At 36.1% G+C, this 14489-nt stretch overlaps 1 protein-coding gene across 4 annotated transcripts in view; it reads right to left on the bottom strand.

The window, feature by feature from the left end:
- The window catches only part of ADGRB3 (adhesion G protein-coupled receptor B3), a 728500-nt gene that overhangs the window by 361130 nt on the left and 352881 nt on the right, over window positions 1-14489 (bottom strand). For all 4 annotated transcript variants that reach the window (XM_011282405.4, XM_011282404.4, XM_006931831.5 and 1 more), the window contains one exon: window positions 4687-4881. In XM_011282405.4, coding sequence (XP_011280707.1) covers window positions 4687-4881 — 195 coding nt within the window. The remainder of the gene's footprint in view (window positions 1-4686; window positions 4882-14489) is intronic.

Raw genomic sequence — 14489 nt, 5'->3', positions numbered from 1 at the left:
GTTTTGTTTGTTTGTTTCATTGTTTTTAATGCTTTTTGTTGGCGATTTCATGGTTTGAAATGTTCCCCAGCACGGTGCTGAAGGACTATCTAGTATTCCTAAACTCAAGAAGACCATCATGTGCCTTAGAGAGAAAATGTACATATTAGGAAAACTTTTTCTTGCATGAGTTATAGTTTCTTAGCTGTGAGTTCAATGTTAATGGTTAATAATTAAAAATTATGTCTTTTAGGGTGTCTGGGCAGTTCACTTAAGCATTCGACTTTGGCTCAGGTCATCATGAGCTTGGCAGTTCAGGAGTTTGAGCCCCATATTGGGCTCTCTGCTGTCAGCTCAGAGCCCGCTTCAGATCCTCTTCTGTCCCCCCCACCTCTACCTCTCCCCCCCCCTCTGTTTCTATCTCCCTTTCTCTCAAAAATAAACAAGCATTTAAAAAATTATGTCTTTTAACAGTAACACACATAAAACAAGGTCATGCATTAACTGGTTGGTGAAAATGGTATAAACAGATTCTCAAAGGAATTTCATCCTGTATTTTCCATAGGAGTAAATCGTTCATTATTCATTAATTCAGTGTTTTATGCAACTTTATATAACTGCCATGAATAATGAGATTAGACCATACTACTATTTCTTCTTTATTTCTTATTTTGATATGAATAAATGAGGTAGAGAAATATTAAGTTATGTGTTTGAAGACACCAAGATAGTTATTAGATAAGCTGGAATTTTAACTTGTATATGACTGATTTAATTCTGCCAAGCCTTAAAGTTCCACTGTGTGCATTGCAAACTCAATCCTCTACTGATAGAATGAGACTCACTACAAATTTTCCCAGGGGCTAAAAAATAAGTTAATGGACATGCTTTCCACTCTTTCTTTCTCTCTCTAAATTGGATGTTCTGAGTTGTATGTGTGTGTCTGTGTGTGTGTGTGTGTGTGTCTGTGTGTGTGAACAATGTAAATTTCCCTAATATTATTATGTTATTCCCTTATTAATTCCTTCAACAAATATTGGAACCTCTACTATGCTTCAAGACATAATAGTCTTTCAACAAGCTTAAACTCTACTGCTGAAAAAAAGCACTGGAAACAAATAAATAGAATATTATGAGAGCTATTACAACGTTATGTGAGAGATATACTATAAGCAGAGATATTTACAAGGTTTCAAGAGGCCAAACAATTAGGAAAAAATTTGAATTATGCTTGGGATTTGATGAGAAGACTTTTGAGTGGAAGGGAGTTTTGAGCTGGATCTGGAAGAAACTTGCGTCAGAATTGGAAGCAGGAAGGATAAACTACATAGAGGATGAACATAGTGAGACAGAGATATGGCAAAGCACCAGGGTTCGGAAAAGAACGTCTGGAGGGAAAAGACTTTTGGAATATCTTTTTCTACCAGTGTCCAAAAATAAAACTACTGCCATGCTTTATAATTCCAAAACATACAAACGCACTTTGCTGTTTCCCCAACTCTAACAGGTTGTAGCTACTCTATCTCATGCTCATCAATGCATCAAATCAATCTTGTGGTGAATCCAGCATTACTAGGCATTTTAACTAAAATGTCTTGCTCATAACTACATTGAAAAGAATGTATTTTCTTTAAATAGTTTTGGTTAATCTTTCTTTGGTCTTTGCTCACTTCCCAGTTTAAAAAAAAGATGAGAAAAAAACATGTATTACCTATGTAAGCACTAATTTCATTGTTAAGATTCTATGTGAAATCTTGTGTGAGGAGGGGGGTGTTCTGGAGCTCAGCTGAGATCAAAGATGGATCAGGAAAATGTCTTTTTCAAGATTTAGTAGTGAGTAGTGAGTTCTAATAATATTAGATATAAAGAGATGCAGGAAAGAAAGTGCTATGAGAATTCAGAGGCCCAGAGTACCAAAAAATTACTTTAGACAACTGGGACAGACCAATCCAGTCTGAAAGCCCAGAAGAGGCAAAGATCAAGGGCTAAGAACATACAGTGCATTAAAGAAGCGGGAAGTGGTTCATTTGGCACAAGTCTGTGAAGAGGAAGAGTAAACCATGCATTTGGCTATAAACGTAGGTAACTAACATACTGTGGATTGTACAGGAAGACAACATAAAGACTTTGGGTTGTCATTCAGGAGGCCTTTGAGCTCTGATGAAAGTTTCTGATCTAAGGAGTGACATAATCAGAGCTGTCTTAGGGTAACCAATAGGACTGTTACATACAAGATGAACAGAGATGTAGTTAAAGATCTGAGGGAGAATGAAAGGAAAAACATCATGGAAACAACACAGGCTGAGATAATTAATGGCTAAATTAGGATAGCAGAAGTGGGAAAAGAGAGGAAGGAATGGTTAGAAGAGACACTGTGTAGGCACACCTATAAAAAAGGAAAAGAAGGAAAAGTCAAGATAACATTTCAATTCCAGTGTAAAGACTGCTAAGTCTACAAAGAAAAGTAGAATATGCAAGAACACTTGCAATTCAAGATAAGTTTAGTTTTGCCATATTAATCTGAGGTGCTACCCAATCAGAAATGCCCAGAGCCATTGGAAACAGAAGGGCTGTTTCAGAGACTGAAGTTTAAAGTAAGGTACAGGTGATGTTGAGTAAGGCTATAAACCAGAGATTATAATCAAGCAAAGACAATAAGTATATATAAAGGATTTCTACAAAATGGGGAAAAGTAGAATAAAAGAGGTGCAAAACTGTCTGAGATATCAGAAAAGAGAAAGATCATTTTCAGATGGAGTTTGTGGCTTGCTGGTGTGGCATGCAGAAAGACTTGCTAGATCTGGGCTAGGATTTTGGCAGACAGAGATGGAAGAAGAAGGAATTCCAGAAGAGGAGGGCATTCCAGGGGTCTGAAAAGACACAAGTAAAGACAATGAAATAGAAAAATGCAGTTCCTGTTTGTGAAGGGATGACTAGGACACCAACGTGCTGAGAATTTTGTGTAATGTCGAGGATTAATGAGAGCGTGGGATGGAAATGGAGGGTCTTATTTCTGGCTATGCCAAAATGACAACAAAATAATCAGCCAAACTGCTCTATTTAAGTCAAGCCAGCTAATGTCCATGACTAAGCTTCTGGTTAAACTCATTGTTCATTGAGTCAATGCATTCTAATGAGTAGCTCAATCGAAATATGTTCCCAATATAACCTGGTAATCTTAATTCCTTCAGTTTCAGCATCTAAAAAAATCTTAAAGCTCTACACTCTTTGAAGGTTAAAGGAGGCCCTAGAGATTATTTGGTTCAGCATTTGCCTGATGTTTCAATTATGAACATAAGTGTCTGAAGTTTTTTGAAATTACAACTTCTATTTTGCGTCAAGGTCTTCAGACATTTTTTAATGTAAACTCTAATGGATAGAAGTATTTCAGAACTACAGGGAAAAGACCTACTTGGCTTACTTTATTAATTTTGTAAAATTGGAAAACTGTTTCATTCTTTATTAAAAAAGAAGTGCTTGAAATGCTCAAATGATGGACGGTAATCTTCCATCCCACATATTTTTACAATTAAAACTGTATTCCTGGATGCTGGTAATATAATATAAAATGAAGCACCAATAATTCTCGTGGCAGTTACTTTCAGCAATATATGCATATAATTTAAGTAAAACATGTACCTCTATACAAATCAGGGCATCAATATCATTTATAACGATTCCATGATTTCAAAAACTCTTCTTTTCCTCTTTCCCTAAATAGCTGATTAAAACAAAACAAAGCAAAACAAAACCAACCAACAAAACAAAACAAAAAACACACTCTGCATTCCCCAAGTGAAATGCAAATAAAATTCCCAAATGAAGAGTAGGCTGAAAGAAAACTACCTAATCCGGGAGTTTTGCCAAACTTTTATTTTAATGAACTTTATGTGGAGATACAGGAAGAACATTATGCTGGAAATGCAGAAATCAACTCAGCATTCTTGGCAGGAGTATATTTTAGCCTATAGCACAAAAAGAGTTAATCTGAAATGCAAACAGGAGCTGCATTAAATGTGCTTTGTTTGCCATTCAACGAGCTTTGTTTTAATGGCAAAGGCAATACTGAAATTGGGTGAGTACTTAAACTTTATTATGGAAATAAACGATGTTGCTCTAGAAGTCTTCCATGACAAGAAAAACATGCTGTGAGGAGTTATTGAATTTTTATTTTCCTATCCAGAACAATTCTCTGTTTGCTTGAGATTTTCAGGCCATGGTTCCATAAAATTAAATATGGCCTTCCTCCTTCTAATAGCAAAACCCCAAACAAAACTTAAACTGTGTCTTCTTTGCATGTTATAGTTAATGTGCTTTCATTACGCTTAATGTACTTTTAATAGTCTCCTATGGCAAGATGGTGATATTAAATGTGGGAATAAAATATCCATGATACAACCTTGGATTTGCTATAGTGCCTTTTATCTTAGGGCTCAAACCACTTTACACACATTCTCATTCAGTATCTCCTTGAGGTGTATTATGTGCATTTTATGGTTGAGGACACTGAGGTATACAATGACTAAGGGAATTGAGGTCATTTCCAGAGCTCACACTAAGCACAACCTGAATATGTCTCCTGCAGCAGTAAGCACTCTCTCCCTGCAGGCCAGAATGTCTCCAAAGTAGCTGCAGCACTGGCTTCTCAGGGCCAAAACCTGTGACCATCTTCACTAGTCTTTTCCTTCAGGGGATTGTCTCTCTTACCTGGACTCCATCAGATGCAGGGATGTAACTTGCCCTTTTAAATGTGTCTGTCACATTTCTGAGAATTTCCACAGACATCAGAAGATCGCCTGCATAGAAATTTTTCCTCTGAGTTAAATCCAACAGTGTCTTGGTCACCTGGGACATTCCATCACCTGCCAGCATTCTTTGCCCCTTAGCAAGGTGTTCTTTGATCTGTGATGGTCAAAAGAACAGAATGAACATCAGAATCTTCATTACTATTAATTTACGTATTTTCACCAAACAAATTTATTTAAAATTGCAGAGTCAACTTTAAAATAGCATTGCAGTAGTTGGGAGGATTTCAACACTGTAAATTTTGTGTATCCCACACTCAGATGGATAAGTATCTGGCATGAAAAAACCTAACAAATGTATACACTTTGGCAGGCGTGACAGACTTGCCTTTTCTAGTACTCAGAACACACATTAGAATGCATTGGGGAAAGTCTGTACTAATTTGAGTTTTTAACAGAAGTAAAAATCAAAGATACTGTTGCATGTGATAAACAAGTGAGATAGTTCAGTAAGGTGTGATCAAAGACAGGAGATCATAAACATTTCAAAACATCCATTTTTCAAACTTCCAGGTAAGATGGTGGAGTAGGAAGGCCCTAAGTTCACCTCGTCATTTGGATACAACTAGCTAACACCCACATCAGTGTAAATAACCCAGAAAATGACCCAAACACTGGCAGAACAAACTTTCCACAGCTAAATGTAGAGAAGAGGCTACATCAAAGAGGATGGGAAAGATGGAGATACAGGACTGTACATGGGAGGAAAGGAGCTGCAGTTGAAGAAGAGGGAGAAGAGACTGCCATACCAGGGAGCATGCACAGGGAAGATAAATCCCCATAACATTTGGCTTTGAAAAACAGAAGGCCAAATATTGAATTTCGTGAGTTCTTACAATCAGCAGTGCTTAAAACTTGGAACTGTAAATAAGTAGGAGAGCCAGGAGGGTGAGAGGAAACTGAATTCCTTCCCTTAAAGAGACAACACAACAAACAGCCCCACAGAGATACAGCAGAGAAGCAGCAGTCTGAAAAACACCTGGGGCTTACGGGAGGAAAATTTGTATACTAATCTCAGAGTTTGTGCTGGAGGGGTAGAGATAATTGGTAGACTTCTCCAGGAACAAAGGAGCTGGAATGCTCCATTTCCCTCCCATGCCTTCCAGCATAAGTATACAGCCACCTTTAGGAAACAGCTCCAGGCCAACAACACTCACTGCCCAACTTGCTAACAGTGCACCATGCCAATGCATTCTCTTGCAGACACTCTACCTCTAGCCAGGACTCCAGTCCAGCTCTCCTCCCATAGCAGAACCACACAAACCTTCCTGGGACCAGGCATTCCACCTGTGCACTTCTGCACATGTACCCCCTCCAACCCAGCCTGCCTTGGTCCCCAGCAGCTGTAGGTTCCCTCCCATTTGAACCTTGCTGGCACCACATGCCTCCTCCCACATTCTCCTTTATTTTGGTACTACTGCATCTCTGGCAAATGCCTGGCCTAAATCAACTTAAGCCCAAGGCAGTCCCAGAGTGGTCAACTAACAACACAGGGATCAAACCCTGCCCACAACAGGCAAGAGAGCCATTGCAGACTATGGGACTGAGGCAAAAGTGGCTCAACTACAACAGTAGGATGCACACAACACACATAGGAGATACACCTAAAGCACCAAGTTCTGGTGAATAGGGGACCTTGTAATATGACCTCTTCTACATAGGCCACTACTTTCAAAGAACATAAGTAGTTAACTTTCCCAGTACATAGAAACAGACACAGAGAGTTAGAGAAAATGAAGATATAGAGAAATATGTCTCAAAAGAAATAACAGGACAGAATCATGGCAAGAGACCTAAATGAAATGGAGATAAGGAATATGCTGATAGACAATTTAAAGTAATGGTCATAAAGTTACTCATGGGACTTGAGAAAAGAGTGGAGAATCTCATTGAGATCCTTAACAAAGAAACAGAAAACATAAAAAAGAACCAATCAGAGATGAAGAACTCAGTAATGAAATAAAAAATACAAAAGATGGAATAAATAGTAGACTAGAGGAAGCAGAAGAATGGATTAGTGACCTGGAGGAGAAAGACTGAATAGGAAAGAGAAAAAAAATGAAAATAAACTTAGGGAACTCAGTCACATCATCAAGCATAATAACATTCACATTATAGGGATCCCAGAAGGAAAAGAGAGAGAAAATGGAGGCAGAATATTTATTTGAAAAAATAATAGCTGAAAACTTCCCAAATCTGGAGAAGGTAACCAAAATCTAGATCCACGGGGTACAGAGACTCTCCAACAAAATCAACCCATGGAGGTCCACACCAAGACACATAGTAATTAAAATGGCAAAAAGTAGTGATAAAGAGAGAATTTTAAAAGCAGCAAGAGAAACGAAAAGTTACATACAAGGGAAACATTATTAGGTTATACGCTGACTTTTCAGCAGAAAGTTTGTAGGCCAGAAGGGAATGCATGATATACCAAGGTGCTGAAGAAAAAAAAAACAAAAAACAAACAAAACAAAACAAAACAAGCCAGCAGCCAAGAATATGCCATCCATAAAACCTGTCAATCAGAATAGAAGGAGAGAGAAAAAGTTTTCCAGACAAACAGAAGTTAAAGGTATTCATGACCATGCAACCAAAACAACATGAAATGTTAAAGGGGACTTTGAGTGGAAATAAAAGACCATAAGGAGCAGTAAGAAAAGTAGGAAATATAAAAGCAGCCAAAATAAATATATCTATAAAAATAACTCAAGGGATTCACAAAATAAAAGGATGTAAAGTATGACATCATGCACATAAAACAGAGGAAGAGGAGTAAAGAATTAGTTCAAATTTAAGTTAACTTAAGTTCACTTAACAGAAACTGCTACATGTAGAAGATGCTATATACAAACCTAATGGTAACCACAAATCAAAAGCCAGTAATAAATATGTAAAAAAGAAAGGAATCCAAGTATATCGCTAGAGAAAGCTATCTAACTCTAAGAGAAAAGAGCTAGAGAGAGAACAGAAAAGAACTACATAAACAACTATAAAACAAGTAACAAAATGGCAATAAGTACACACCTGTCAATAATCACTTTGAATGAAAATGGACTAAATGCTCCAATCAAAAGACATAGGGTGATGGAATGGATAAAAAAAGCAAGGTCCATATATATGCTTCCAATAAGAGGTTAATTTCAGACATAAAGACACATGCAGATTGAATGTGAAAGAATGGAAAAACATTTTTTATGCAAACGGCATTGAAAAGAAAGCCAGGGTAGCAATATTTATGTCAGAGAAAATAGACTTTAAACAAAGACTGTAACAAGAGACAAAGAAGAACACTATATAATGATAAAGGGAATAGTTCAACAAGAATATATATATAATAATTGTAAATATTGTACTCCACATAGAAGCACCAAAATACATAAAGCAGCTAAAAACATATAAAGGAAATAATTGATAATAATACAATAAAAGTAGGGGACTTTAATATCCTCTTGCATCAATGGACAGATTATCCAAGCAGAAGATCAACAAGGAAACAGTGGCTTGTAATGATACATTGGACCTGACTGACCTAACAGATATATTCAGAACATTCATCCTAAAACAGCAGAATATACAGTCTTTCACATGCACATGGAACATTCCAAAAGAGATTACCTATTAGGTCACAAAACAAGTCTCAACAAATTAAAAAAGATCAAAGTCATACCATGCATCTTTTCTGTTCACAATGCTATAGAAATAGGAATCAACCACAAGAAAAATCTGGAGAAACACAAACACAGGTTAAATAACATGCTACTAAACAATGAATGGGCCAACCAAGAAACCAAAGAGGAGGAAAAAAAAAAGATGGAGACAAATGAAAATGAAAACAAAATGGTCCAAAATCAGTTCTAGGAGGAAAGTTTAAAGCAATACAGGCCTCAAGAAGCAAGAAAAAGCTCAATTAAACAATCTAACTTTACACCTAATGAATCTTGAAAAAAAAAAAAAAAAAAAGAACAAACAAAACCCCAAACCAGAAGAAAGAAGGAAATAATAAAGATTGGAGTGGAAATAAACAAACTAGAAACTTAAAAAAGGAAAAAAAATAGAACAAATCAATGAAACTAGGAGCTTGTTCTTGGAAAGATCAACAAAATTGATAAACTTTTCAGCATACTCATTAAAAAAAAGAGAGAACTTAATAAAATCAGAAATGAAAGAGGAGAAATAAAAACTGACATCATAGAAACACAAAGGATTATAAGAGAATATTACAGAAATTATATGTCAACAAATTGGACAACCTAGAATAAATAGATAAATTCATAGAAACATATAAACTCCTAAAACTGAATCAAGAAGAAATAGAAAATTTGAACAGATCAATTACCAGCAATGAAACTCAAACAAACACAAGTCCTGAACCAGATGACTTTACAGGTGAATGCTATCAAATATTTAAAGAAGAGTTAATACCTATTGTTTTCAAACTATTCCAAAACAATGGAAGAGGTAGGAAAGCTTCCAAATTCATTCTATGAGGCTGGAATTAGTCTAATACTGAAACCAAATAAAGACACCGCAAAAAAAGAGAACTATGGGTCATTATCTCTGATGGACATAGATGCAAAAATTCTCAACAAAACATTAACTGGCCAAATACAACAATACATTAAAAAGAATAATTCAAGTGGTTCAAGTGGGATCAAGTGGGATTTAGTCCAGGGATGCACACGTGGCTCAGTATTCACAAATCAATCAACATCACATTGATTGATATTGATAAATCACATCAATAAAATAAAGGAAAAAAAACGTATGATCATCTCAATGGATGCAGAAATAGCTTTTAACAAAGTACAACATTCATTCATGATAAAAACCCACAACTACGTATGTTTAAGGGGACATCCCTCAAAATAATAAAGGCCATATACGAGAAACCCAGAGCTAACATCATACTTAATGGTAAATAATTTAGAGCTTTTCCTCTAAGGTTAGGAACAAGACAAGGATATTCACTCTCACCACTTTTATTCAACATAATACTAGAAGTCCTAATCACAGCAATCAGACAAGAAAAAAGAAATAAAAGGCATACAAATTGGTAAGAAAGAGGTAAAACTTTCACTGTTTGCAGATGACATGATAGTACATATAGAAAACCCTAAAGACTCCAACAAAAACTACTAGAACTGAATTCAGTGAGGTCACAGGATACATAATCAATATACAGAAATGCACTACATTTCTATACACTAATAATGAAGGGGCAGAAAGAGAACCTAAGAAAGAATCCCATTTACAATTGCACCAAAAATAATAAAATACCTAGGAATAAACTTCACCAAGGAGGTAAAAAAAACTATCCTCTGAAAACTATAAAACAAATGGAAAGATATTCCATACTCACGGACTGGAAGAACCAATATTGTTAAAATGTCTATATTACCCAAGCCATCTACACATTTAATGCAATCCCTATCAACATACCAACATGATTTTTTTCAGAGACTAGAACAAATAATCCTAAACTTTTTATGTAACCACAAATAGCCAAAGCAATCTTGAAACAGAAGAACAAAATCGGAGGTATCACGTTCCCAGATTTCAAGGTACAGTACAAAGCTTTAGTAATCAAAACAGTATGGTACTGGAACAAAAACAGACACATAGATCAATGGAACAGAATAGAGAGGCCAGAATAAACCCATGATTACTCTTTGACAAAAGAGGCAAGAATATGCAATGAGGAAAAGACAGCCTCTTCAAAAATGGTGCTGGGAAAACTGGACAGCTACATGCAAAAGAATGAAATGGGGATACTTTCTTATACCATACACAAAAATAAACTCAAAATGCATTAAAGACCTAAATGTGATACCTGAAACCATAAAGATCATAGAAGAGACCAAAGGCAGGAATTTCTCTGACATCAGATGTAGCAACTTTTTCCTACATATGTTTCTTGAAGCAAGGGAAACAAAAGCAAAAATAAACTATTGGGACTATACTAAAAAACAAACAAACAAACAAACAACCCCCAACAACTTCTGCACAGCAAAGGAAACAAACTAATAATGTACTAATTAATACTAATTAATATACAATCTAGTGAATGGAAGAAGATATTTGCAAATGACATATCTGAAAGAATTTAAGCAACTAAACAACAAAAAAACCACTAACAACCCAATTAAAAATGGGCTGAAGGCATGAGCAGACATTCAAGACTTACATATATATGGCCAACATACCATGAAAAGATACCAACATCACTAATCATCAGGGAAATGCAAATCAAAACCACAATGAGATATCACCTCACGCTGTCAGAATGGCTAAAATCAAAAATACAAGAAACAAGTACTGGTGAGGATGTGGAGAAAGAAGAACACTGGTGCACTGTTGGTGGGAATGCAAACTGCTGCAGCCACTGTGGACAATAGTGTGGAGTGTGCTCAAAAAAAATTAAAATAGAAATACCCTATGATCAGTAATTCCACTACTGGGGATTTACCCAAAGAATATGAAAACACTATTATTCAAAAAGATATATGCATCTCTATGTTTATTGCAACATTATTTTCAATAGCCAAATTATGGAAGCATCCCACGTCCACTGATAGATGAACAGATCAAGAGGATGTGGTATATTTATACAATGGACTATTAGTCAGTCATAAAGAAGAATAAAATCTTGCCATTAGCAACAACCTGGATGGATCAAGAGAGTATAATGCTGAATGAAATAATGCTAAATGAAACTAAAAAAAGTTCAATGAGGACATTTTAGCTTAAGAAGTTGTCTCTAAACTTTAGAGATGTTCAGTGACATGGATGGAAGCTAGATTACTTTAGCTTTATTTTTAAAATAAATAAACAGGACCATCTGGGTGGCTCAGTCAGTTAAGGGTCCAACTCTTGATATCAGCTCAGGCCATGATGTCACAGTTTGTGGGAATGAGCCCCACATCAGCCTCTGTGCTGACAGTGCTGATCCTGCTTGGGATTCTTTTTCCTTCCCTCTCTCTCTCTACCCCTCCCCTGCTTGCACTCTCTCCTTCAGAATAAAAATCTAAATAAATAGATAGATAATAATAAAACAACCAAAAAAAAATCTCTCAGCTGGATCTTCAGCAGCAGAATGAACTAGTAAGAGGCAAGGCTTAAATTGATGGCTAGGGAAATATGCCACCAATTTTCATATTTGTTTATCTCACAGTTCAAGGGAAGAATAGCATCTTACAAGGTGGAAAAATGGCAAAGTAAGAAAGGGTAAAGAGATAGCAATGATCTATTATACTTTTACTTGTTTATAAAAAGGTCAATCTTTATCATCCTATTGCTACATTTGGGATAAAATTAAATTATCAAAAGGGTATGAAATAATAAAGAACACACCAGAAAGTATTGAAATAGAAAGGTTAATACATAACTATAATTATCAATTTCCCATTAAGATATATGCCAACAAATGTTTTAAAGTATGCAATCAATCTGAACTAATCCAAAAGTTATGAATTTTCTAAAAAAAAGTATGTAACAAATCATCTTGACACTTCAGAACCTTTTCTTTGGGCTCTAATACTTTGTCTAAAAGTATTTTGATAAAATAAATATCTCCAGAGACATACTCTATTTACGCTGTGTTATGCTAAAAAACATATTTAGACATTTTATTTCTTCCTCTTTTAATCTTTCATTACTCTCCCCATCTTCCCTCAGTGGCAGCCATCAACCAATGATCTAGCCCTTGCATATCTCTTAAATCTCCAAGTGCCTTGCTGTGGAGTGACATTAACATATTTAACCATGGTACAGACACAGCGTGGGCCACTGACCCTCAGAGTAGAAGGTAGCTGGCTTGTCAAGAAGATGTGTACCACCAGGTTGAACTCTAGTCCTGTCATTGATAACTACTTGCAATTTTCTGTTCAGGTCATGTGTTTCATACTTCCTATTTTTGCAATGGATATTCCACTCTCTTCCCTTACACTAACCTATGTTTATACACCACCAAGATTTATTCCTGGCTCTTCTAAATTTCTAAACAGAGGCACAGCATTCTCTGTGCTCTCTTATCTTACACATATATCACTCATATCACACTGAATTATAATAAGTTGCCTATATGTCTTTCTGCCTCACTAGTCTTTCTGGACCTTGAGGGTAGGTTCCCTGCCTTATTTACAGTCTTAGAATATATTACAGTGAAAGTTTGTTAAGAGTCAGTTATGATGTCCTAACTGTACCTTCGGGCTGTAATATACTGGAAGGGCCTTTGGAACCAGAGCTGCCTAGAGTTTTATTTAAACATTTCAACTTATTATTTATGCAATTTAACCCAATAAAGACTCAGTTTACCATGTCTCTTTTAAGATTTGAAAAATATATCTAAGAGTTACAATTTCTGTTTATTTATTTATTTATTTACTAACTTCAAATGAACCCACACAAGCCTAAGATAGCACAAGTTACTTCAAACAGGAAAGCTTGTTTCATCAGTCTGTGGGCCCTACGTGAAAGCCCTGGAGGCTTTCAACATTTTGCCCTTCTTCACTGTGCTCTAATCACTCTGGTATTTTTCAGTTTCCTCAACAATATTAAGTAAATGTCTGCCTCAGGGCCTTTGAACTTGCTCTACCTTTTGGCCTGGAATAGTCTCCCCACAGAGAACCACATATGTTTTGAGCGTGCGTGTGTGTGTGTGCGTGCGTGTGTGCGCGCGTGGTGTTTGTTTGTTGTCATTTCCTCAGAGAAGTTTTACCTGACTTTCCATGTAAAATAGTTTCCCTCTCATTCTCAGCCAACTTACCCTTCTTCACTATGCTCAAGCTTACCAGCCATTGTACATCTATCTCTTGGCTTATTTGTTTTCCTGCCTTTTCCATTAGAATATAAGCCTTATGAAGAAAGAGGTGTTGTCTATTTTTTTAGTGTTATATTTCCTGCGCCTAGAGGACTTAACTCAGTATATTGAGCAAATGAATTAAAGGAATGAATGAATAAGTTAATTTCCTTTTACGTTTCTGTTAGATCAGAGGATTAAGTTAGGCACACTTGAAAGCTGTCCTAGTTTGTTTATCAACATGGAAAACACTGAAAACATAGAAAACATTGGTATCAAATAGCATGAATTAAATCAATTTTTTGACTTAAAGAAACAGTGCAGTTTCTGGCCTGAAAAGTGTCCTGTTAAATAGGTAGAGTGTGAGGAAAATTGTGAAGAGAAATGAAATTAATAGGGTCTACCTAAAAAAAAAAAAGAGTCATAAAACTCAGTCTTCAGTTTTGTGCTGGCAGTGCAAATCACAGCTGTGATACTCAAAGCTGCAGAGGACTTGAATGTTCTCCATTAGGAATAGAATGTAGCAACGGTTGCCAAGGTAAACATCATCTAACTACTTCAGATCAGCTCTGTGTCTATTATTTTGGCAACCCTGACCTATGTCTGTGAGAGATTTTACTGGTACAGATCTAACATATCCTTCCATTCAAACAAAAAAATCACAACACTGACTTAAATTTTAGGAATACAACATTTAGACATGTATTCTATTTGCAATAAAAATAGTACAGAAGGTAATGGATGGTTCAACTAATCAGAGATAGGGAAGGCAGTCTTTCATGTCTGGGTCAGCATCAAATGCAGCAAAAGTCGGTAGTAAATTAACGTCATTGCCATCTGACAGCTGCTTAGCAGGCTTATGTAGAATGAATTGTTCTCAGTCCAGCTCTTTGCAGACAGGTGCCCAA

The sequence above is a fragment of the Felis catus genome, chromosome B2 (assembly GCF_018350175.1).
Source record: "Felis catus isolate Fca126 chromosome B2, F.catus_Fca126_mat1.0, whole genome shotgun sequence".
In the NCBI taxonomy this organism is placed as follows: domain Eukaryota; kingdom Metazoa; phylum Chordata; class Mammalia; order Carnivora; family Felidae; genus Felis; species Felis catus.
This window is presented reverse-complemented; position numbering and strand designations above follow the sequence as displayed.